At 39.3% G+C, this 26,550-nt stretch overlaps 2 protein-coding genes across 4 annotated transcripts in view; both read right to left on the bottom strand.

The window, feature by feature from the left end:
• The window catches only part of HAVCR2 (hepatitis A virus cellular receptor 2), a 35,563-nt gene extending 16,084 nt beyond the window's left edge, over positions 1 to 19,479 (bottom strand). The window contains exon 1 of the mRNA XM_053199748.1: positions 11,787 to 19,479. The gene's annotated coding sequence lies outside the window, so the exon portion shown is untranslated. The remainder of the gene's footprint in view (positions 1 to 11,786) is intronic.
• Positions 19,480 to 19,627: 148 nt separating this feature from the next.
• On the bottom strand, positions 19,628 to 26,081 carry MED7 (mediator complex subunit 7). Of its 3 annotated transcripts, none has more exons than XM_015063892.3 (2): positions 25,925 to 26,081; positions 19,628 to 20,926 (listed from the first exon to the last, which is right to left on the bottom strand). In XM_015063892.3, exon 2 carries the CDS (start codon positions 20,907 to 20,909, stop codon positions 20,208 to 20,210), a length of 702 nt encoding a protein of 233 aa, XP_014919378.1. In that variant the 5' UTR covers positions 20,910 to 20,926; positions 25,925 to 26,081; the 3' UTR covers positions 19,628 to 20,207. The 3 variants fall into 3 exon arrangements, with proteins under 3 accessions (XP_014919378.1, XP_053055735.1, XP_026933547.1); XM_053199760.1 differs by lacking the exon at positions 25,925 to 26,081 and adding an exon at positions 25,820 to 25,842 and having other exon boundaries at positions 20,146 to 20,926; XM_027077746.2 differs by lacking the exon at positions 25,925 to 26,081 and adding an exon at positions 25,152 to 25,385 and having other exon boundaries at positions 20,146 to 20,926.
• Between the last annotated feature and the right edge of the window lie 469 nt (positions 26,082 to 26,550).

Raw genomic sequence — 26,550 nt, 5'->3', positions numbered from 1 at the left:
AGCTTGCATTTTCTATTTACTGTTTTATATACATTTTTTTTACATACACAAAAGCAGACAGGAAACTATGAGTTCCCAATACACAGATTTAAAATTACTAACTTCTATTTTAAAACAAATCCCAGATCTCATATCACTTCACCCTTACAGATTTTAATGTGTATTTAAAGTGGACTTTTTGCTGCATTACTATAATACCATTATCACACATGACACCAAATTAATAATGATGTCTTAGCACCTAAGTCTCCAGTTCATAATCAAATTCCCCTGGTTATCTCAAAAATACCCTTTTACAATACATTTATTTACATCAAGACCCAAACAAGGTCCCTATGTCGCATTTGGTTGTCATATGAATTAAGTATCTTAATCTGGGACAGTTTCCCTCCATTCCCCTGCCACTCACTGGTTGTAAAATCAGTTGTTCCGCAGCATGTGCCACATTCTGGGTTTGCCTGCTTCCTTGTGGTGTCATTGAAATTATTCCTCTTTTCTGTGTATTTCCTGTAAACGAAACTTAGCTCTAGAGGTTTGACTCTTTGAAGAGTGCTTCGCTGCTGGTGCTCTGTGCTTCAGATCCGACAACTGTCTGCTTGCTCTACCTGTAGAGGTGCTAACATTTATCAGCTTGCATCTATCTTTTTAAACTTAACTTTCTAGACAAATACCATACGATTTCATTCATTGTGGAATTTAAGAAAAAAACCAGATGAATATACAGGAGGAGGGAAATGAAAAAAGAAAAGAGGGAAACAAACCATAAGAGATTCTTTTATTGTTGTTGTTTGTGTTAATTTTTTAATATAATTTATTGTCAAGTTAGCTAACATATAGTGTATACACTGTGCTCTTGGTTTCAGAGGTAGATTCCCATGATTCATCACTTCCATACAACACCCAGTACTCATCCTAACAAGTGTCCTCCTCAATGCCCATCACCCATTTTCCCCTCTCTCCCACGCCCTTATCAACCCTCAGTTTGTTCTTTGTATTTAAGAGTCTCTTATAGGTTTGCCTCCCTCTCTGTTTGAAACTTTTTTTTTCTCCTTCCCTTCCCCCATGGTCTTCTGTTAAGTTTCTCAAGTTCCACATATGAGTGAAAACATATATCTATCTTTCTCTGACTGACTTATTTCACTTAGCATAATACCCTCCAGTTCCGTCCACATTGTTGCAAATGGCAGGATTTCATTCTTTCACATTGCCAAGTAGTATTCCATTGTATATATAAACCACATCTTCTTTATCCATTCATCAGTTGATAGATATTTGGACTTTTTCCATGATTTGGCTATTGTTTAAAGTGCTGCTATAAACATTGGGGTACAAGTGTCCCTGTGAATCAGCACTTACGTGTCCTTTGGATAAATTCCTAGTAGTGTTGTTGCTGGGTCGTAATTTTATTTTTCATTTTTTGAGGAACCTCCACACTGTTTTCCAGAATGGCTGCACCAGTTTCCATTCCCACCAACAGTGCAAGAGGGTTCCTGTTTCTCCACAGCCTTGCCAACATCTATTTTTTCCTGAGTTGTTCATTTTAGCTACGCTGATGGTGTGAGGTGGTATCTCAATGTGGTTTTGATTTGTATTTCCCTGATTATGAGTGATGTTGAGTATCTTTTCATGTGTCTGTTGGCCATCTGGATGTCTTCTTTGGGAAAGTGTCTATTCATTTCTTTTGCCCATTTCTTCACTGGATTATTTGTTTTTCATGTTGTTGCATTTGGTAAGTTCTTTATAGATTTTGCATACTAACCCTTTATCCGATATGTCCTTGCAAATATCTTCTCCCATTCTGTCTGTTGCCTTTTAGTTTTATTATTTCCTTTACAGTGCAGAAGCTTTTTATCTTGATGAGGTCCCAATAGTTCATTTTCGCTTTTATTTCCCTTGCCTTCAGACATGTCGAGTAAAAAGTTGCTGTGGCCGAGATCAAATAGGTTGTTGCCTATTTTCTCTCTAGGGTTTTGATGGTTTCCTGTCTCACATTTAGGTCTTTTATCCATTTTGAGTTTATTTTTGTGTATGGTGTAAGAAAGTAGTCCAGTTTCATTCTTCTGCCTGTTGCCGTCCAGTTCTCCCACCACGCTGACGTCTCCTGCTTTGGTTTTCTTATTCAATATTACTTTGGCTATTCAGGGTCTTTTGTGGTTCCATATAAATTTTAGGATTGTTTGTCCTAGCTTTGAGAAGAATTCTGGTGCAATTTTGATTGGGATTGCATTGAATGTGTACATTGCTTTGGGTAGTATTGACATCTTAACAATATTTGTTCTTCCAATCCATGAGCTTTTCTTCCATATCTTTGTGTCTTCTTCAATTTCTTTTGTAAGTTTTCTATAGTTTTCAGCATACAGATCTTTTACATCTTTTGTTAGGTTTATTCCTAGGTATTTTCTGGTTCTTGGTTCAATTGTAAACAGGATCGATTTCTTGATTTCTCTTTCTCTTGCTTCATTATTGGTGTATAGAAATGCAACCAATTTCTGTACACTGATTTTGTATCCTGAGACTTTGTTGAATTCAAGTATCAGGTCTAGCAGCTTTTTGGTTGAGTCTTTTGGGTTTTCCAAGTAGAGTATCATGACATCTGCAAAAAGTGAAAATTTGACTCTTCTTTGCCAATTTGGATGCCTTTTATTTCATTTTGTTGTCTGATTGCTGAGGCTAGGACTTCCAACAACTTGTTAAACAACAGTGGTGAGAGTGAACATCCCTGTCGTGTTCCCGATCTCAGGGGGAAAGCTCTCAGTTTTTCCACATTGAGGATGATATTAGCTGTGGGCTTTTCACATATGGCTTTTACGATTTTAAGGTATGTTCCTTCTATCCCAACTTTCTTGAGGGTTTTTATTAAGAAAGGATGCTGTATTTTGTCAAATACTTTTTCTGCATCTATTTACAGGATTATATGGTTCTTATCCTTTCTTCTATTAATGTGATGTATCACATTGATTGACTCGTGAGTATTGAACCATCCCTGAAGCCCAGGAATGAATCCCACTTGATCATGGTGAATAATACTTTTAATATACTGTTGAGTTCAATTTGCTTGTATCTTGTTAAGAATTTTTGCACCCACGTTCATCAGTGATACTGGCCTGTAATTCTCCATTTTAGTGGGGTCTCTGTCTGATTTGGGAATCAAGGTAATGCTGACTTCATAGAATGAGTCCAGAAGCTTTCCTTCCATTTCTATTTTTTTGAACAGCTTGATAAGGATAGGTTTTAAGTATGCTTTAAATGTCTGGTAGAAGTCCCCTGGGAAGCCATCTGGCCCAGGACTTTTATTTGTTGGGAGATTTTTGATAACTGATTAAATTTCTTTGCTGGTTATGGGTCTGTTCAAATTTTCTATTTCTTCCCATTTGAGTTTTGGTAGTATGTGGGTATCTAGGAATTTGTCCATTTCATCCAGGTTGTACAGTTTGTTGACAAATAATTTTTCATGGTATTCTCTAATAATTGTTTGTATTTCTCTGGTGTTGGTTGTGATCTCTCCTCTACCATTTGTGATTTTATCTATTTGGTTTCTCTCATTTCTCTTTTTGAGAAGTCCGGCTAGTGGTTTATCAATTTTGTTCATTTTTTTCAAAAAACCGGCTCTTAGATTCATTGATCTGTGCTACTGGTTTTTTGGATTCTATATTGTTTATTTCTTCTCTAATCTTTATTATTTCTCTTCTTCTGCTAGCTTTGGGGTTTCTTTGTTGTTCTGCTTCTAGTTCCTGTAGGTGTGTGGTTAGGTTTTATATTTGGGATTTTTCTTGTTTCTTGAGATAGGCCTGGATTTCAATGTATTTTCCCCTTAGGACTGCCTTTGCTGCATCCCAAAGGGTTTGGACTTTCGTGTTTTCATTTTCATTTGCTTCCATATACTTTTTAATTTCTTCTTTAATTGCCTGGTTGACCCATTCATTCTTTAGTAGGATAGTCTTTAACCTCCATGCATTTGAAGGCTTTCCAAATTTTTTCTTGTGGTTGATTTCAAGCTTAATAGTGTTGTGATCTGAAAATATGCATGGTGTGATCTCACTTCTTTTATATTTATTGAGGGCTGTTTTGTGACCCAGTATGTTATCTATCTTGGAGAATGTTCAATGTGCGCCTGAGAAGAATGTGTATTCTGTTGCTTTGGGGTGAAAAGTTCTGAATATATCTGTCAAGTCCATCTGGTCCAGTGTGTCATTCAAGGTCATTGTTTCTTCATTGATTTTCTGACTAGATGATCTGTCCATTGTTGTAAGTGGAGTATTAAAGTCCCCTGCAATGATCATATTCTTACTAATAAGATTGCTTACATTTGTGATTAATTGATTTATATATTTGGGTTCCTCAAGTTTGGGGCAGAAACATTTATAATTGTTATCTCTTCTTTTTAAAAACAATGTAATCTTTATTTATTTTTGACAGAGAGAGAGAGACAGAGCATGAGCGGGGGAGGGGAAGAAAGAGAGGGAGACACAGAATCCGAAGCAGGCTCCAGGCTCTGAGCTGTCAGCACAAAGCCCAACATGGGGCTCAAACTCACAGACCACAAGATCATGACCTGAGCCAAAGTCAGACGCTTAACCAACTGAACCACCCAGGCGCCCCTAATTGTTATCTCTTCTTGATGGATAGACCCCATAATTGTGATATAATGCCCTTCTTCATCTCTTGTTACAGCCTTTAGTTTAAAATCTAGTGTGTCTGATAGAAGTATGGCTACTCCAGCTTGCTTTTGACTTCCAGTAGAATGATAGATGGTTCTCCATCCCCTCACTTTCAACCTGAAGGTGTCCTCAAGTCTAAAATGAGTCTCTCGTAGACAGTATATAGATGGATCTTTTTTTTTTAATCCATTCTGAAACCCTATGTCTTTTGATTGGAGCATATAGTCCATATACATTCAGAGTATTATTGAAAGATACAGATTTAGTATCATTGTGTTATCTGTAGGTTTCGTGCTTGTGGTGATGTCTCTGGTCCTTTGTAGTCTTTGCAGTGTTCCATTCACAGAGTCCCCCTTAGGATTTCTTGCAGTGATGGTTTAGTGGTCATGAACTCCTTCACTTTTTGTCTGGGAAAGGCTTTATCTCTCCTTCTATTCTGAATGACAACTTTGCTGGACAAAAGATTCTTGGCTATATATTTTTCCTATAAAGCACATTGAATATTTTCTGCCACTCCCTTCTGGCCTGCCAAGTTTCAGTGGACAGGTCTACTACTATCCTTATGTGTCCATCCTTGTAGGTTAAGACACGTTTGCCCCCAACTGCTTTCATAATCCTCTCTTTATCTTTGTACTTTGCCAGTTTCCCTATGATGTGCCATGGAGAAGACCTATTCTTGTTAAATCTGAAGGGAGTTCTCTGTGCCTCCTGGATTTGAATGTCTGCCTCCTTCCCCAAATTAGGGAAGTTCTCAGCTATAATTTGTTCAAGTAAACTTTCTGCCCTTTTCTCTCTTTTCTTCTTCTTCTGGAACTCCTATGATATGAATTTTATTATGTTTCATTGAATCACTTAGTTCTGTAATTCTTCCCTTGTGGTCTAATATTTTCTTATCTTTTTCTCAGCTTCATCATTTTCCATAATTTTATCTTCTATTTCACTTATTCTCCCCTCTGCTTCCTCTATCCTTGCTGTCCAGTGCATCTAGTTTATTTTGCACGTCATTTACATTTCTTAATTTGTTGTGATTATTCCTTAGTTCCTTGATCTCTGCAGCAATAGATTCTCTACTGTCTTCTATGCTTTTTCTGAGCCCAGCTTAATCTTATGACTATTATTCTAAATTATTGCTCAGATATATTGTTTATATCTGTTTTGGGCAATTCTCTAGCTGTCATTTCTTCCTGGAATTTCTTTTGAGAATTATTCTGGTCATCATTTTGGCTAGTTTTCTGTCCCTTATGTGTTTTAATAGCTTATTATGTATCCTGCACCTTTGAGCACTATTATATTTAAAAGGGCTCATACACTGTCCAGGGCCTGGTTCTTCAGGAGGTGTTTTTGGAGTGTGTTGCACACTCTCTGTTGTTAAGACCCTGGTTGCTTTATCTCCCTACTCGTAGTGGTGGTTTAGGCCTTCCACCAGGTGTGTTTTGATTTGTTCATTGAAGTAACCCTGGAAAAAGTTTTAAAAAGGGGGTGGTGGTGGGAGAAACTATCCCATACAAAGAGAGAAATGACAGGAGTGGGGAAAAAGAAAAGGAAAAATAATTGACCAGGAAGAGAATTAGAGAAACTATATGATATAACCCAGAGAGAGAGGGGAAAATAAGAAGGAGATACAGAAGATGAGTAAAAAGAATAGATTAAAAATGTCTGCTTAAACAAACCAACAACCAGAATAACCAGAATAGAGAAGGAAAGGAATAAAAGGAAGAAAAGGTATAAGGAAAAAAATTATATATATATAATATATATTTATTATAATATATATTATATATTTCCATATATATATTTATTATAATATATATTATATATTTCCTTATATATATATTCCCTTATATATAATATATATATTATATATTTCATTATAATATGTAAGGAAATATATACATTATATATATATTCATGTCTCAGTTTATTTGTAAAGTTTATCATAAAAGATCCATAGAGGCCTATGATATAAACTAAGAATTGGCCAAGAATCAAATCAGCAAATACAAAACTGCTGGACCAATATCTGATATCTGAGTGCCTTAGAGCCAGTGATGCCTTAGAGCCAGTGGCTGTGCTGATCTGGAGGAGGGGCTCTGTGGTTCAGTCAGTGTCAATCTTGCTCCAGTAAATACACAGTTTCCAGGCACAGAGGGATGTGGTTTGGTGTAGGTGGGTCCCGCCTCCAATGTGGGCCCACTCTCCATTCCCCGAAGCTCCACCTTGTTGGTGATGAGGAGAAAAACGGCAATGTCCCAGTCTCCCTCTTCCCCCCACCAAACCACTCTGTTCAGGCCATCCTCACAGTGCTGTGTGGGCACAAGTGGGCCAGTTTGTTGATGTCTTAAAGGATCCTGCTCCACATGTCCCCCTTCCAGGGTAGAGCCACTCCGCCAGCCAACTGACAAAGGGCCTCTGGCTAGTGGGTGGCTGCTGGTTCTTTTGTGCTTGGAGACTGTATACCTTCTTCCCACAGCACCCAAGGGAGAAGACTGCTTTTTTCTACTGCAACTCTGAGCTGGTTACCAAGCCCAGGGTGTGCAAACAGGGTAAAGGAAGCCCACCAGTTAGAAATTGGTTCTTTCTCTGTTTTTTCCATTCCCTGGTGAGTGGTTTTCTTCTTGTCCAAATACAATCCTACACTTCCACAGCCTCTCTTTCTTCTTCCTTTTGTCTCTCCACAGAAGGGACTCCCTCCCCTCCTTACCTACACTGCCTGTTTTATCTTTCCCCATTAGTAATCACGCACCTATGGACCACCAAGTTGTTGTCCCTGTGGGCCCCTGGAGATGTTTCTGTCACTCTGTAGCCTGAATTGCCAGTCTTCTGGCCTCAATACTGCTGTGTTTGAGGGACAAGGGAACTTCGACCCTCAAACTTCTCTGCCATGTTGACTCCTCAAGACTCTTAACAATAGAGAACAAACTGAAGGTTAATGGATGGAAGGTGGGTGGGGGATGGGTTAGATGGATGATGGGCATTAAGGAGGGCACTTGTTGGGATGAGAGCTGGGTGTCTTATGTAAGTGATGAATCAATGATTTGTACTCCTGAAAGCAATATTGCACTGTATGTTAACTAACTTGAATTTAAATAAAAAGTTTAAAAGAAAATTAATTATTTAACCAATTAATTAATTAACTTTCTATTCCAAAGATCTCTTCATTCCAGCTGCTATAGAACTTCCCCATTCTTTATTACAGCCATGTGGATGCCACTAGATGGAAACATTAGGCAAAAACAATAATGTTATTATCCCCGTGAAATGGATGCTTCATGTCTGTTTATTTGTAAAGTTGATCATAAAAGATCCATAGAGGCCTATGATTCTTTAATTATGTGCAATGGAAGTTTGCTTTATAAAAGGAACACTTAAATGTGTTTCTGGTAAAGAAGCCTTTTGTATTGTAATTAATTCATTTCTAAATTGTGTCCAGAAAGTTGTATTGTGAATTCTCTTAAGGGAGCATTTGGAGAGGGCTGTCTATAATTAGGTAGAGGGTACTACATAAAAACTACTGTATACAATACCACTGCACAGATTGTTTGTGTTTTTGCTTTTTCTGTGTCAGCAGGAAAAGTGGAAAAAAAAAAAACAAAAAAAAAACAAAAAAAAAAACCTTCTGACTCCCTAAAGATAGACTCTAAGCACCCAATGAAAACATCAGAATTATGTGTTGTTAGAATTCACAATGACAGGGGCACCTGGGTGGCTCAGTCGGTTAAGCGTCTGACTTTGGCTCAGGTCATGATCTCGCAGTCTGTGAGTTTGAGCCCCACATTGGGCTCTGTGCTGACAGCTCAGAGCCTGGAGCCTGCTTTGGATTCTGTGTCTCACTCTCTGTCTCTGCCCCTCCCCTGCTCACGCTCTGTCTCTCTCTGTCTCAAAAATAAATAAAACATTTTAAAAAATAAAAAAAAAAAAAAAGAATTCACAATGACAGATAATGAAAGGGCCACTTGACAAAATTCGTAAAATGGAAGTAGAGAATTTTACCCAGTTCAGGAGACAGGAGAACAAGGGTGATATAGATGGGATTATCTGGAAAAATTCAGTCCAATTAGAATCTACCTTGTACAATTGGGGAGCTGCAGAAGAATGGGTATTGGAGAGATGACTACATATGGAATCCTACATGTACTTGATTTGAATAAAAAGTCTTCTCTTATTTAAACCACAACATCTCAGTTCCCATAGAGTATTAGTCCCAAAATTTTGCAAAGGGAGGCAGTAACGTCAGATTTTAAGGGTAAGAAGTGAAGAAATCTTGAGCTAGATCTTCTGACTTCCAAATTGTAACTCATGTGACTTCTCTTTAAAAGTGCTTGTTGGAAATAAGTCAGTCACATGACAAACCATACCATATGATTTCACTCATGTGTGGAATTTAAGAAACAAAACAAACGAGCAAAGGAGAAGAGAGAGAGAGAAACAGACTCCTAACTATAGAGAACAAACTGATGGTTACCAGAGGGGAGGTCAGTGGGGGATGGCTGAAATAGGTGATGGGGATTAAGGACAGTACTTGTGATGAGCACCAGGTAATATATGGAATTGCTGAGTCACTATATTGTACACTTGAAACTAACACTACACTGTACGTTAATGGACTGGAATTTAAATAAAACTTAAATAATTAAATAAAAGTACTTGTAAACCTGTGTGTTTGTATAGTACTTGAAAACTTTTTTATTATATAAGTTATGGTTACTGTAGAAAATTCTGAAAAAAATAAAATAAGAAGACAGATAGATAGATAGATAGATAGATGGAAAGATGGATAGATAGATAAAAAACGGCATAATCTCAGTTTCACAAAATACCCCCTGTCAACATAATGGATCTCCTTTCAGATATTTTTCTGTGTGTCTCTAATATACAAACATGATCGGGGCACCTGGGTGGCTCAGTCAATTAAGTGCCCGACTCGATTTCAGCTCAGGTCATGACCTCACAGTTCATGGGTTCAAGCATTGGGATCTGCACTGACAGTATAGAGCCTGCTTGGGATTCTCTCTCTCTCCCTCTCTCTCTGCCCCTGCCCTGCTTTTGCGTGTTCTCTCTCTCTCTCTCAAAATAAATAAACTGTATACAAGCATGTTCATGTGAGTACATCTTGTGAGTATATCACCAGAAAGAAAGTCTCACTCATAAACAATTAGGAACATCATGAACACAAAGGGATCTAGGAGAAGGTACAAAACATTTCCTTTTTTAAAAAATATATTTTTTAATATTTATTCATTTTTGAGAGAGAGAGAGAGAGAGAGAGAGACAGAGCATGAGCAGGGGAGGGGCAGAAAGCAAGAGAGACACAGAATCCGAAGCAGGCTCCAGGCTCTGAGCTGTCAGCACAGAGCCCGATGCAGGGCTTGAACTCATGAACTCTGAAATCATAACCTGAGCTGAAGTCGGACGCTCAACTGATTGAGCCACCTGGGCGCCCCACAAAACATGTCTTTATACCTAAATATATATAGACTGCCTATCAGTTTGTAGACTTTACCTCAGACGAAAGTCCTTTTATTTTTATTTTACTTTTATGTTTGTGGTCTCGGTACACTCATTTGCATCAGGTTGCTTTCAGCATTGCCCTCCCCATCCCAGCACTGAGAGGGTTACTTCAGACCAAAGATCCTGGGCATCCCTGGAGGGAACCCCAGATCCTTCGGGGTCTTTGGGATAATGATCCTTTTACAAGACAAATGATTTTCTCCGTTGCTACAGAACACCTCTCATGCTGATCTTAATGCTGTTCTGATGCCAATAAACCCTTCTTTTCTCACCAGCTGACAGAAAACCCAACTTAACTAGCTTAAACTATGAAGTCAGTTTATTGACTGACATTATTGAAAAGTTTAGCTTCAGGCAGACTTGACTCAATGGCCTCAGTGAGGTCACTGGGGACCTACTTCTAGCTGCCTCCATTTTTGGCTCCTTCCTCAGATTCTAGATGGTGTCCCTCCACTGCACCTGCAGAGCACATGGCCACATACCAAGAACGTCTCTTGGCTGTTCTCACACAGGTCCAGTGATTCACATTCCCTCAAAGGCTCACATTGGGTCACCAACTCATTCCTGAACTCTCTGTGTCCACAGGGTCACAAAGGACTAATTGGGTTGAGCCTGGGTCACATCCCCAAACCTTGTGTTCTCAAAGTGAAAGAAGGTGGTTCCCCTAAAGAAAAAGTGTGGTGCATTCCAAAAGGGAAAATGGATGCTGAGCAGCCAAAGAAAATGTCCAGTACAGACACTGCCCAGAAAGAGGCGGTGTGGAGAGCTGGGAAAAGGAAACCTACCTTCCAAATGAGCATGGTTCTTTTTCTTGCAAAAAAAAAAAAAAAACCCGGCATTTTACTAATCAAGTGCTTTTGAACTTATAAGGACATGCTCTTCACAATGCTGGGAAGATGATAAAGAGCTTTCATGTTTATAGACAGTTTTTATATTTAGCGACTATAGATGGATGCCAGTGAGATTAAGCTGAAGGTCACTCTCAAACCAAGGCAAGAAGCAGTTTAGAGCCCTCTCCAGTGCGCACAGCATAGAAAACCATGGCCCAGCAAGGACAAGTCAGCATTCTGAGATATCGCAACACTTACTCAGCAAGTAACTCCAGAGGGAAGTTAATGCTGCCCCTGCCCACATAACCAAACTCTTCAGAACAGAGGAAGTGGGGAGTGGTGCAAAATAATGTACCCTTAATAACTCAGCGAGACTCCTGGTGACGAAACTGAGAAATGAAAGGGGGGTCTACCGTCAAGAAAATTCCATTGAACTCTGTGTGAGTCACTGTGGGAGCTCCTACCTGCGGTCTCCTCATGAAAATGCAGATCCCACTACTTCCTCCAGAGACCACTCTGGTGTGGGGAGCTGCATGAATGGTCACTCATCCTGAGAACGTCTCCAGTGTGGTGCCACTTCTTTCTAGTCTTTAATTATTAGTCTTTTACTTCAGGTGCAGATTGTCAAGCTAATTGAACTCCTCAGTTCAAGCCACATACTCCTCATCAATCCCATGAGGTCTCTTTCTTCTTTTTTTTTCCTCCCTCCCCTCCCCTCCCCTCCCCTTCTCTCCCTCTCCCCTCCCCTCCCCTCCCCTTCTCCTACTTTCCCTCTTGGTCCCTGACCTACTTTGTCATTTTCCTGTTTTCATAGGCATCCACTTTACAGGACTGTGGGTGAGAAGTTTTCCAAAGCGCTTACTCCACTTTACATTCTCACTGCCAGGGAGAACTCTTACGATGCTCCATATCTTTGCCAGTAACAGTTCCGTCAGACTTTTTAATTTTTTCCAAGACAATGGGTGCATGATGATGTCACAACATGGCTTTGAGGTTAAACTGCTGTCTGGTGGAAAATATGACAGATATATAAAACATTGCACATATAAATTTATAGGGTACAGATGTTTATAAAGCAAACACTCAACCAGGACTCAAAACAAAAGGGAAAACACTCCCAATCTCCTCAAGTCCTGCTGACACCCATTCCGAGCTCGTATGTCTTTTCCTGATCACAAAATCTTCCTCCTCTCCTACAGATAATTACTATTCTAAACCTTGCAATAATCATTTGGTTTATTTTGCGGTTTTACCACCTGTGTTTGCATTCCAAAATTATATGTATGGTTTTGCTTGTTTTTTAACATCATATGAATGATATCACATCATCTGCAAGTTTTTGTGTTTTGCTTCTTTCACTCAACAATGTATTTGTGAGGTTCGTTCATGCTGTTGTGTATTCCTATGGGTTGTTTATTACTGGATATTTTTCTGGGAATGGATATGTCCCAAATTATATGTTCATTTTTTGGGAGCGCCTGGATGGCTTAGTTGGTTAAGCATCTGACTTTGTCTCAGGTCATGATCTCACGGTTCATGAGCTCAAGGCCCACGTTGGGCTCTGTGCTGACAGCTCAGAGCCTGGAGCCTGCTTCCGATTCTGTGTCTCCCTCTCTCTCTGCCCTTCTCTTACTTGCATTCTCTCTCTCTCTCTCTGTTTCTCTCCCTCTCAAAAAATAAATAAAAACATAAAAAAATTATTTGTTCATTTTATTTTAGATGAGCACTTCATCTTCTGTTTCAGTTATCACTAACAATGCCACCCTGGACATTCTCGTACTCAAATCCTGATGCACACATACAGAACCTTCTCTGGAGTATATTTCTGAGTGGAATTACTGGGTAAGAGGGGATATACATTTTGGACCTTATTAGATGCCTGTTTCCCAAGACATCTCCAAGCAGTATATAAGAATTTATCTTATTATGCATCCTCACCAACACTTAGCATTGCCAGATTTTTTTTTCCCCAAACTGCTAAAGGATATGATAGCTTCTCACTGTGGCTTTAATTTGCATTTTCTTCTTTACTAGAGAGGTTAATAAAGTACCTTTTCTTTTGTTTGTGAACCATTTGGATTTGGAGAGTGCTAAGAGGACAAATATTTATTTTGCCCATTTTTCTGTTGGGTTTCTCAATTTTTTGCCTATCAATTTATATGAATAATTTACATATTTTGGATACCAGTCCTCCTGATTTAATCTGTTATAAATAAATATCTGTTATAAATAAATATTCCCACCTTGTGGAATAAATTTGGCCTCTTTACAATATTGAGTGTTCCAGTCCATAAACATGTCTTATCTATATAGATTTTCTTTAATTTTCCCCTTAATAAAATTTTTAACTTTTCTCCATAGAGGTCTTCAACTGGTACCTTGATTTTCTTCTAGGTACTTTATATTATTGATGCTTTTTTACATAGTATCTTATTTTTAAGTTTTTATGTTGTTTGTTTCTGGTATTCTGAAATGCACTCTATTTTAGAATGTTTTTTTTCCTCCAACCAGTAAATTCTCTTATTAATAAATTATCTATAGATTATATTGCATTTTCTGTATAGTCATATTTCTTGCAAATAATGACAGTTTAGTGTCTTCATTTTCAATCCTACATTTTTTTCCTTGCCATGCTGGATAGGGAATCTAGTTCAAATTTAACAGAAATTTTGATAGCAGGCATCCTGTTTCATTCTAGCTCTTAAAGAAAAGGTTTCAGCTTCCACCTTGGGTATGTATTATGGTGTAGTTTTATGGAGCTACTGTTTATTACGTTGGCGAAGTTCTCCTCCATTCCTAAATATCCAAGAGACTTTCTTTTTTCGTGAATGGATACTAAATTTTATAAATGCCTTTTGAGCATCAGTTGAGAAGATTCAGTGATTTTTCTCCTTTAATCTACTATTGTGTCAGACTACATTAATTTTCTATTCTACATTCCTAAAATAAACATAACTTTTTTATTTTTGCATATTCCTAGGTTGAATGTACTGATATTTTATGCTATTCTTATAAAATGTTCCCCTTATCTATTCTCTGAAAGAGTCTGTATAAAATAAGTTTGTTTTGATTTGTTTTGTTTTTCTGGCAATGGTTGATAGAACTTGCCAGCAAAGCTATTTGAACTTAAAATTTTATGAGATTTTGACTACTGGTTTCTTTTTTAAAAAATCATTAAGATTTTTTTCTATTCAAGTTTTCTATTCATAAACAAAATTGGTAATTTTATAAGAATTTGTCCATTTTGTCTAGATTTTCACATCTAGTATTTTCGCATTATTTCATACTGTTTATAAAATCTGTAGGAATTCTCCTTTTTCATTTCTGCTATTATTTGTGCCTTCCTCTTTTTTATTTTTATCACTTTCTCCTAAAGGAGCAGTGGCTTAGAGCCCAGGCTCATGCACCACTCAAGCAGGCACCACCTCAGCCCTCCCAGATCAGATACTTCTGCACAGATTGATTAGCAAGCCTGAGACCTAATGGACTATGTTGCTTGGGGACAAACGAGTTTCAGAAAGAATTGGAATGGGTCTTCTCTTTCACTTTCTACATTAACACTACCTACCCTAGGAGATGGGTGCTAGAATTATCATAGTTAAGAAATTTGAGTGTCAACCAAGGCTACAGAGCTAGTAAATAGTAAAGCCCCAAATTCTACCATGCCTTGCTCATTCTCTTCTCTTTTAAACCTGAATTTTAATTTTCTCATTGCTACTTGAAATGTCCTTAGTGTATAGTAAGTTACATTCTTCAGTCTCAATTTATTCATCCGTAAGATCATTTTTATTTTTCCAATTTGGCTATCCACTGATAGACACAAATATGAACTCAGACTACACATCTTAACCTGATTTTATCATATCCAGAATATCTTTCCATGTCAGTATTCTCATTCTTAACAGTTCCTAACAGTTGCATGGTATTCATAGCAGATCCTCATGTTGGTCGAATGAATGAATGAATGAATGAATGGGAAAGTCAATAAAGAGGCAAAAGACATCTTTCCTTGTAGTTCTGATACAATGCATTCCTGATCAGCCCAGCCATACACCTCCCCACCTGAGTCCCATCCTTTGAATGTCTTCCCTTATTCCAAACCTAGTGGTAGACAGGGAACCAGCAGCTTCACAGACCTTGGTCTTGTGTGTTAAGCAAATGTAAGAAACATCTTGTCATCATTCACTCAGTGCTAACCAACAGTGCCTGAGGCCTTCCTCAGGTCTTGTCCAGGAGAGCAAGGCTCTGAATACAAGACTTGTATTCACAACATAATACTGATTATTTTGAAAAATTCACACCCTGTTCTCTCCATGAGAAAAGATTTTGTAGGCCAGAGGCACAGGCAACGAGTTTCACTTGTTGAATTAAAAACAAAGCTCAGTATCATTAGCAGCACTGAGCATCTCTAGCCTTCTCCATGGTTGCAGCTTCTGAACTCAAGGGAAGAGTGCCACTTACTGTTAGACTCATTGCATTGCAATTTGAGAACAGTTCTTCGATCTGAATCTAAATGCCACGTGAAGACAAAAGTCTTATCAGGGAAGATATTAACTGACCTTGGATAGATTCCTAAATACCAGAAATTGTGCCAAGTGGTTTGTAGCCATAATCTTATTTAGGCCTTAGAATAATTCTATAATTTTTATTTCTGTGATTTTTTGTGGTTTTGTGCACACACTCCAGGGTTTTGAATCCAACCACCCAGATCATAGCCCATAGGCCAAATTCAGTCAGTGGCCTGTTTTTGTACAGGCCACAAGCTAAGGATTATTTTATATGTTTAAATGGTTTTAAAAAATCAAAACAATGTTTCATAACGTGAAAATTATTAAATTCAAGTTTCAGTGCCTATAAAGTTGTATTGGAACATAGCCACACTCATTTACTCAGGTATGGTCTATGGCTGCTTTTGTACCACAATAATTCAGTAGTTGTGACAGACCTTACAGTCTTCAATGGCTGAAGTATTTACTAACCGGTGTTTACAGAAAAAGTTTGTCAACCCTGACCCAGATTCTAATTTAGATACACCACCTGGGAAAGCCACAAAACTGATCCTCAGTTTCATAAAGTGGCAGAATACCTGCCAAGAGTGGTTTTTATGGAACATTAGCCCTATAAGCACAGTATCTCCTTAAGATACCTACGGAGGTCTAAGACATAAATGCCTTAACACTAATTTCCATCTACAGATCTGTTCCTCCCTCAGCCCAGGATCGTTTAGTCTCTGAGAGTATGGACTTTAGGATCAAAATATGGGATTCCATTCTAAGATCCACGATGACTTATTAATTATATGATGCAGTAGGAAGGTGCTAAAGTATGGAGGTTGAGTGTTTAGGTTTTGAAACTAGGTTTCAATCCTGGTTCTGCTACCCGCTAGCTTGGTGACCTTGGGTAAATTACATAAGCTCTCTGAACCTCTGCTTCCTCATCTGTAATGGACATAAAAATCATACTGATGTTTTCACTCTTATGTGGATCCTGAGAAACTTAACAAAAACCCATGGGGGAGGGGAAGAAAAAAAAAAAAAAAAAAAGAGGTTAGAGTGGGAGAAAGCCAAAGCATGAGAGACTCTTAAAAACTGAGAACTGAGGGTTGATGGGGGGTGAGAGGGAGGGGAGGGTGGGTGATGGGTATTGAGGAGGGCACCTTTTGGGATGAGCACTGGGTATTGTATGGAAACCAATTTGACAATAAATTTCATATATTGAAAAAAAAATCATACTGATTTCATTGGGATGTTGCGAGAATAAAATGAATATATGTACGTAAAGTGATTAGAGCAGTGTTAGCAAAGATCTCTCAACAGTTGTTATTGATTTCCATTCTTATTTAGGGAAAAACAAACTCCTTCCCTTTACCTAAAGCCTATAATCTGCCCTCCATGTGCTTCTCCAGCTCCAAACTCTTCCCTATGCTGCAGGCATTAATAGCCTTTTTCATCCAAATCATGCTTTTTATTTCCTCATGAGACACTTCTATTTGGTGTTCCCAGTGACCTCAGAATCTAGCACAGACCTTTTCTCAGAAACACAGCACAACACAGTTGAAGCTTCCTTCCAAAGCCCTTAACAAATGTGCACATGTAAACATAATTTGAAAAGATAACATGGACAACGAATTTTTAGCAAGCAATAGGAATAAAATTAGAAGATTCTTCTGAGTGTTGTAATGGCCAGAAAGTTAAAACACATTTGTTTTCTTGCTCATCTTTCATTTTCCTCCCCACTCTCCATTTCCCTAGTAACTAGACCAATGTCAGGGAGAGGGCCAAATTTTTCATTAAATGAAGACAATTAACAAATGATGGGGAGGAGAGGGATTGGGAATATAAATTAACACAACCTATTTATTTTTTTCCCTTTATTTTCAAATTTTTACTTAAATTCTATTTAGTTAAGATACAACCTGTTTATTTTTATCAAAAACTTACATGTGCTCAATTTGTAGTGGGTATCTACAGTATGATCAACTCAGCACCTCCTTTCTCAAGAAGTAGACTATCTTCCACACGTGGACATCTTGGGGACTGCCAAATTCTTACAGAATTCAGGCCCCAGCTGGGATCAGGAATGCCACCCCTAATTCCCTCTCTGGACTGGTTAATTAGTCCTCCTTTTTTCAGGCAGTGGGGCAGAAAGACTTAACACTTGGGAACTGTTAGCAGCCATGTTTTCCATCCATTCATAAAAAGGCTGGTTTGTAAAGAAAATGAAACTAACAGAAAGAAACCATACAGGAGAAATAATGAAGGGATCTGAATGGAGTTTGAGTCAGATGCTCTGGACCCCTTCCTAGTCCTGTTAATAGTTTGGATGGTCAATTTATCCTTTCATCATATAACAGCACAGTTATCATTTCAAAAGTTTGTCTTTTTGCTTCAACTAGCTAGAGCAGAGTACGAATACAATATTCCTTTAGCCCACTACACGGTCAAGTCATCTAGATTTCTTAAAACCAGTGCCCAAGGCCCACTCCAGAACAATGAAATCAGAATCTCTGTGGTCTGGACATCAGTAATTTCAAGTGCCAGGCTATCGCAGATATCTCACTTTGAGGAATCAGTCTATCAGGAATATTCATTATAACTAGGAATGCAGAGATAGATTTTGACCCTCACAAGATTGAAAGACTATATTAACTTTTAACCTTGTAACAGTTATCAGATCACGACTGCTCCTTCATCTCATTGTAATTGCAGTTCACATTAGAACTCTAATTTAAGAGTTTTGGTCAGGTGCCACCTAGACCTGCAAGATCAGATCCTCCAAAGTCAGAATTTAAGATTCCTCATGGAATTTTAATCCCTAATCCTCCCTAAACACACACACACACACACACACACACACACACACACACCCTCATACAAATGATGTTGTGACTCTTGTAATGTTATGAGACTCATTTAGTTTTTTCCATGCAAACAATTGCAAAGCAAGCCAAAATTGGTTTAGTACCTCTTGGCCCAACATCTGCAAGGTTAACAAAAGGTTGAGGTCAAAGGAAGATTTCTTTGGAGAGTTGCTCAAGTGTTATGCACTTCAATTTAAGCTTTAAAGAGTCTGGACTGTGTTCCCTGAGCCCAAACATCTATACCAAACACATAACAGGAAAAAAAAAAAAATCAGACTGGCCAACTAGCTGCCTAACAGAGAAGTATCTATTTGGCAATAGTCTACATTCCCAAGATTTTTAAAGAAAAAGATGCATGAATGTTTCACATACAGAATAGGCCTGTGGCTACATTAAACTGGACTTTGCCAGTTCTAGGACTAGAAACCTTCATAGAGCAAATCCCTGAAGGGTGATATACTGGAAACCAAGAACTGAGGAAAGACCCAAAGGGGACACCTGGGAAAAAGCACTACCTTTATCAGTGATTCTTAAGCTTGAGTGTGTATGAGAACCTGAGAGCTTTTTAGACCACAGCTTTTTGGACCCTACCCATGGAGTTTGATTTAGTAGATTTAGGGTGAGGCCTGAGAATCTGCATTTCTAACAAGTACCCAAGTGATGTAATGCTGCTAGACAACACTTTGAGAACCACTGGCCTACATAAAAAGAAAGACCAGCAGAGAACTTCAGAAACAAAGATTCTCCACCAAGCCCCTGGTGGAAGAGAGGGTGGAGGGCAGAAAAGTGCAGAAATAAAATTTCAGTGCTCAAAACAAGCTGACTTCTTGCTCCTGGTCAAATCAACGAGGGTGGGTGGGTGGATAATAAAAGAAGGGCTTAGTCCTAGTCACTCAAAGACCCAACTGACTGAACCTTTATCATCTTCAAGTGGCTTCCACAGTCATCCTAGGTGCAGCCATCCAACCAGCAGATGAGAAGGGAATGGAGGAACACGCCAAGAAATTTTTATGGAAATGGCCTGAATTTTTGTATCCATACTCCATTGCTAAGAACTTAGTCCCATGTGTAGACCCAAGAGGAGTGAAAAAATGTAGACCCTGGCAGGGCAGCCACATCTTAAGGGAACAAGAATCTCCAGCACACAATCCAATAGTCTCTGCTATCAAATCCCCTTCCCAATGCAGGCTTCCAGCCTTATCAAGTCTTGAGCATAGCTTTAAGGAAAATGCATAGCTAATTAGACATTTACAAAAATGAATGTTTGTAACTAAAAGTGATCAAAGGATTTATTATCTGAGTAGAAAAAAATTATGAGACCTATCCAGGGTAGGGTCAAGTAGCTCAGATAGTGTGTTTACAGAAGCAGTAGAGAGGAAACACAAAACTGCTGTTTTATAACTCTATGGGATTCCTCTCTTTTAGCATGTTATACTACTTTTTTAGAGATTAAGTAAAATAAATCTAAAGATTTTAGAATTTCACATTTATTCAGCTTGTTATCCTTTATTTATCGATCATTCTTAAAGCAAATGACAAATCTACTTTTCAAAGATGAAGGCCTGCTACTACTGAGGATATCTCCAACATTCTATGCAACTCCAAAACCAGGAATGTTTCACACAACTGCAGCACTCTGCTTTTTAAGGCGATTACCCTTAATGTATGCATACTCATTTGCCTATGTTTGTCATAAAGTGAAATGGCCTGTGACATCTCATGATTGATAAGGCTGGAGTCAAGCCATTTACATGACTTCTAGATATACCTCTTTTAAGACTCTCCAAGAGCAAATTAACCAATATACGCCATTTACTGAAAAGGGAAAAGAAAAAAAAGAAGAAACGTCCTTCATGGTCTTTCATTCATTTCATCAATGAGGACACACAAGGCAGCATCTTTCTCTATAATCTGGTCTCTCCTATGACCTGAATTTTCTCTATGCTGTTCATTCTGTCCAGTACAATTGTTGCTATCATCAGCATCCATTGGTTCAGTTTTTACTCTCATCCCTGCTTCTGAATGGGGCAAATCATCAGGCAAAGAAGCCAAGCAATTCTGAATCATCTCAATGACTCGCTCCAAGTGCTTTTGAAACCGTTCAGCTGTTTCAAGGCGTTGACGTTTCTGCACCTCCATCATGACTCTCAATGTTTCTCTTGCTTGGTGGGGTCGGTATTCATTTATGAGATGATGCACATGCACAAAAAGCAGCTTAAGATCTTCTAGCTTCTCTTCTCGTTTTATACTCCCAGGGCTTCTTATCAAGATATCTAAGAGGTCTAAGAAATTAATAAGAATAGACATATTGAGTTTTCTCAGTTCTTTCTTGTGATCAAACTGCATAGGATGAAGTCGTTCGATGCCCTGACTTTCTAAAGGGCGAATGATAAGATCATCACATTGGAACTGATTGCCAAACATCATATAACTGTCTTTTATTGGAGGTGGAGGCTTGGGAGCTAGGCCTTCCTGAATATTTTCATCTGTATATTCCTTGATGTACTGCATTGGAGGTGGCGGAAGGGCACTCACTTGCTGTGGCTCACCCATTGCGGAAGATCAAAAATCTATGGAAATAAACCAAAAATTTAGAGTAGAGCTACAAAACAAACCTGTCACATTGTATACTACAGAGTATCTTCCTTTTTTTTCCTTGGCAGTTTGGGGCCCAGGACAAAATGATCTCCTTAGTTTCTAGAACAACAGGGTAAGACTGCCATCTTTTTCTAATTAGCATTATATCTTCAATCATCCGATAATTTTTCTTTCTTTGCTTAAGGTTTTCATCAGCACAAAAAATGTGTAGTATATTTTCATCTTTAAATAAAATCTGGATTCCTCACCAGTTATTCCATTTCTCTACTCCTCTCTACAGCCAAATTACACACGCTGCATATTCATTTTTGTCATTATCCAATTTGGCCTCAACCTACTAACTCCACAAAAACCATTCATCAAGGTCATCAGCAATCACCAAACAAGCAAATCCAATGGATATTTTTCAAAGGTGATTTTACTCAATGATTCTTCAGCATTTTCTTCTTTTTCACCACACTTCCCTTCTCCCTTGGCTTCTGTGAGCCTACATTTATGTTTCTCTCCTACCTCACTGGCCACTCCCCGTCTAGCTCCTTCATTGCCTCTACTCCACCCAAATTTTAATGTTGGCATGCCTCAGAGGGTTGCTCTGGGGCCCTCTTCTCACTCTAAACTAGGGCATCACAAACTCAAGTGCCGAAGGGAAAAGGCAAGCAACGAAAACAGTGAAGCACTCTGGGGCAAGGATTCAGATGAATTAAGTACATGCATGCCAGCCAGATCTTAAAGCCTCCAGCCATTAGATTTCATGTGGGAATGAAAAATCATTGTTCCTCAGTTTCCTGATTTCTGAAACGAGGGCAAAAATCCAGATTTTATGCAGAATGTCTCGATTTTTAAATAGTGGTAACTAAGTCCAGAAATTGTCAAGTTCTGTGGGGTCAAAAAGAATTTATCTACAACAATCTTCGTGGTCTGCAGTTTTAGACCTCTGCTTTACAGTCTCCCTTGCGTAATCTCAGTCAATTCTACAGCCTTAAACACCAATTCTATCACTGGTTCTCAACCAAGGTCAATTTTGCCCACTAGGAGACATATGGCAAAATCTGGAGACATTTTTACTTGTCACAACTGGGGGATAGAGTGCTACTGGCATCTAATGGGTAGAGGCCAGGGATGCTGCTAAACCCTTACATGACAGCCCCCAACAAAGAACTATCATTCCCAAATATCAATATATTGTGCCAAAGTGGAGAAACCCTGGTCTATGATTTAGGACTCTGTACTTTCTACCTCCAATGGAGACTGCCTCAGTTTCTTCTGAATGTCTCATAAAGCATTCAAAAAAAGAATTACCTCCTCTCCTCCCCATCACAAATTTATCAAGTCCTGCTGATTCCACACCTTCACTATCTCAAATTCATCAGTTCTGGCCAAACCACCATTCCTTCTTGCCAGGGATATAATGGCTTCCACCAAGGATCCTTCCGCTTTCACTACTGTTCTTCCACATAATAGCCAGTATTAATTGTTTTCATCCCACATGCCTTCTCCTTCACTATATCCTAGCAGAACTGTCTTTAATCTACTATTTTTACACTATTCTTTATACTATACTATTAACTATAACCTCTTCTTTCAGTCTTTCCACATGCTTTTCTTCCTGCTTCAGGCAGTAGCTTAAAATGTCACCTCTAAAGAAAAGCTTACTTAATTATTCATCAAAAGCAGATCCTACCTTCTTTTATTCTCTGAACCGGTATTTGATTTCTCTCCCTGAGCAAACTACAAGCTCCATAAGAGGAAGGACTCTCTATCATAGTTCTATATCCACAACCTTGTACACAGAAGTTTCATAAGCATTTGTTGAGCAGCTTCATCCATTTCAAGACAACTCCAAATCAATGGGAATTTGGAAGTAGGTACAAACATCTTTAATGTGTATTCACTCTTTTGGTTGTTTACGGTTTGTCTGATATAGGACAATGAGTATCCAGGGATGATGATTATGACAACAGATAATATATGAGACATACTACGTGCCAGATAGTTATAAGTACTTTTCTCGTGGTTGTGAGAAAAGCTGCTTCCGTTTTGGAGAGGAGACAATTGTGGCTCAGAAAGGTTGAACCACTTGTATAACGTCACCAAGTAGTAGAGGAAGGATCCAGAACCTAAAGACTTCAAACAGTACACCATACTATCTTTCAATGATAAACAAAAAACACTACCTCCATTATAGTGTTGCTTACAATCTATCAAGGAAAATAGATTAAAAAAAAAATAACTCAATAACTAACTACAAGTTTTAAGGCTACTACAAAAGACCAACAGATCAAACTACCAAAAAATAAATCTAAAAATTCCACACTGGAAAATATATCATAAGCAAAATTAAAAAATAATCCCATTCTTCTGGGAGAAAAACACAAGTCTAAAAAGGAGCAAATACTAGCAATTTTATTTTGACTTTTTAAAAACATATTTTCTCTGACTCCACCCCCACTGGAAGGAAAGCATTAGGACTTCAGGAACTGCCTGTCTTGTTCACAGCTCTACCTCCAGCATTACAAGACCCTCAATAAAAGTCCAATGAATGAGATTTTTCAAAACCTGTGTTTTTTAAAAAACAGAAAAATAGACAAAAGAGGACAAGGAAAATGCAAATGCCGAATAAAGACAGGAAAGTATTCAGACTAGTACACTTTTAGAAGCAAATTTTAAGAATTTTCATCTAACAGACTATGAAGATTTCAAATAACCCATCGTTCAACAAATATCAGAACACCTTCTATGTGACAGGCACTGGCTTCCACAGAGGTCATACTCTCCTTTCTCTCATTTTCTTCAGTGCCATCCCAGTTTTAGAAGAAGCTCTTAGCTATTCTGGCCCCAGCGAAACCTGTTGGGGTGGAGGGGACCCACCTCAGTTCTCATAGAAGCCATCTTCACAACCACCACATAACACTCGTGGCTGGTGGGCCAGTACCACCCAAGAGAATATGGGGCAATTCTCATACACAAGTAACAGGAAACATACACATTTGGAACTTAATTTGGCAGTATCAAAATTTTAAATGCTGATATTCTCTGAAGCAACAATTCTACTTCTAAAAATTTATTCTACGCAAATATTGGCACAAGTACATAAACTTGTGTGTTAAGGGTGTTTAATGCAGCATTGTTTGAAGAGTATAATCCATGACTTCATCAATATGAGCGGTGGATAAGATATTCCTATGTAATATAATACAGCCCTAAAGGAAAAAGGGGTGAAACTACACGGGATTGTAAGGTTATAAACACTGTGTCTAAACACTGTGTACTGGGCGCGCCTGGGTGGCTCAGTCGGTTAAACATCCAATTTCCACTCAGGTCATGATCTTGCGGTTTGTGAGTTCGAGCCCCGCGTGGGGCTCTGTGCTGACAGCTCAGAGCCTGGAACCTGTTTTGGATTCTATGTCTCCCTCTCTCTCTCTGCCCCTCCCCTGCTCATGCTGTCTCTCTCTCTCTCTCTCTCAAAAATAAATAAACTTAAAAAAATAAAATAAAACAAAAGACACTGTGTACTGTTTCACTTACAACACATGATAGCTGCAAACAGTAATAATCAATTTTTTAAAAACAAATATAAATTCAGACTTACAGAACGTTGTGTGAAAAGTACAAAGAACTTTCCATATTCTTCACCCAGATTCTCCAAATGTTAATAACATTTTCCCTCATTTGCCTTATTGGTTTCCCCCAATACTCTACCGCATACCCCCCAAACAAGAATGTTCCCTTATAACAAAATTCTTACAAAATTACAGAATTAGCATTGATCTGGTGCTTCAAAATCAATTTTAGACCGCCCAGGTTTCACCCCACTTAATCCGTTTTCCAAAGGCCAACTACATGACAGGTACGTTTTATATCCTTAGTCTTCCTAACAATTCTAAGAGTTAAGTACTACTGTCAGTTTCATTTTCGAGAGGAAAATCCCGAGTCTCATTGAGGTGAAGTGTTTGCACCAGATCAAAAGGCTAGCAAAAAGCACAGCAGGAATTCTTATCCTCGGTCCTTTTAGCTGCAAAGTAGCAGCTCTCTTAAATCAGTAAACGATGAATCTTCTAAATGTACAAAAGGAACCTGACATATTACAGACATTATTATTATTTCCCTATCACTTCTCTAGAATGAACTTTTCAAAGGCAACGTCTTTAGTAAAACCAGCGCCAAGCGTTACACACGGTTATCAGATTTAAGAACCACCTTCTAGGGTTTGCTCCACGCTGGGAGCTTGACCAAAAAAAGGAAGGTATTCCAGGGTCCCACACCCAGACATATGATTCATTTCGTCTACTGTGAATGGCACCGCGGGAGTGTAGCTTTTAAAACATCCCCAGATGAGGGGCGCCTGACTCCGGCTCAGGTCATGATCTCACGGTTGGTGTGTTCCAGCCCCGCGTCAAACTCAGAACCTGCAGCCTGCTTCGGATTCTGTGTCTCCCTCTCTGTCTCTGCCCCTCCCCCGCGCACACTCAGGCTCTCTGAGAAATAAAAATATAAACCTCTCCTGATGAATGTGACCATTAGGCTTGGGATCGCCTCCCTTCTCCAACTCCCCGCCCCCCCCCCCACACACTCCCCCTTAACTCAGCCGATTGGACCGCCTCCCGGAGGAGGAATAGCTGCAAATAATACAGGGATGGTCATTCTCAAATGACACAGGCCGGAGACCAGAGGAGTCGCCAAGGCCACACAGGTTAGCAAAACAGCGGCGAAGGCCTAGAACTCTGGTCTCCCAACCTGCAGTCCCCATACGGAGGAAGGGAGCCCTGAGCCCGCCAGGCCCAGGGTATCTTCCTCCCGGCTCCCCACCAGCAGCAGCGAGGCCGCACTCTCCGAGGGACCCGGGAGAGGAAGGGGACAGAGCATACTCCGCGCCAGGCCTCCCCCATTCCCAGGCCGCCCAGAGGAAGCCCCGAGGTCCGGAAGAAGAAATGCCCGCGGAATCGAGCCCCAAGCCGCCACCGCCCACTCACCTCAGCCCAGGGTTTACACTGGAGCCGCCTTCGCCTCCGCAACCGAAATCCGGCTTCCGGCCACCTCCTCCAGGAAGAAGCCTCTGACACTGTCCCTTGATTGGCTGGAAGCTCTGTCTTTTAGCCGAGGCCCTAGTCCCGCCTCAGACCAGTGGCTTGCTAATGCGCCTGCGCATATTTCCGCCGTTCGGTGGTATAGTTGCCTGCGGGTTTAGGAGTGGGGGAGAGTGTGTTGGTACTTTCTGCCAGTGAAAGTAGCTGCTGGGAGCTCCATTCCTTTTTTTCCTTTTCTTTCCCTTTTTTTTAACATCTGAAATGAAACAACTCATCCATGTGCCTTATATAAAAGTTAGAAAATGCAGATAAGCAGGTATTTTTTTAAATTGTATCTACTGGGGCGCCTGGGTGGCGCAGTCAGTTAAGCGTCCGACTTCAGCCAGGTCACGATCTCGCGGTCCGTGAGTTTGAGCCCCGCGTCGGGCTCTGGGCTGATGGCTCAGAGCCTGGAGCCTGTTTCCGATTCTGTGTCTCCCTCTCTCTCTGCCCCTCCCCCGTTCATGCTCTGTCTCTCTCTGTCCCAAAAATAAATAAACGTTCAAAAAAAAAAAAATTGTATCTACTGTAAC

The sequence above is a fragment of the Acinonyx jubatus genome, chromosome A1 (assembly GCF_027475565.1).
Source record: "Acinonyx jubatus isolate Ajub_Pintada_27869175 chromosome A1, VMU_Ajub_asm_v1.0, whole genome shotgun sequence".
Classification (NCBI taxonomy): Eukaryota; Metazoa; Chordata; class Mammalia; order Carnivora; family Felidae; genus Acinonyx; species Acinonyx jubatus.
Note: the sequence above shows the minus strand (reverse complement) of the source record. Positions and strands in the feature narration are given on the sequence as shown.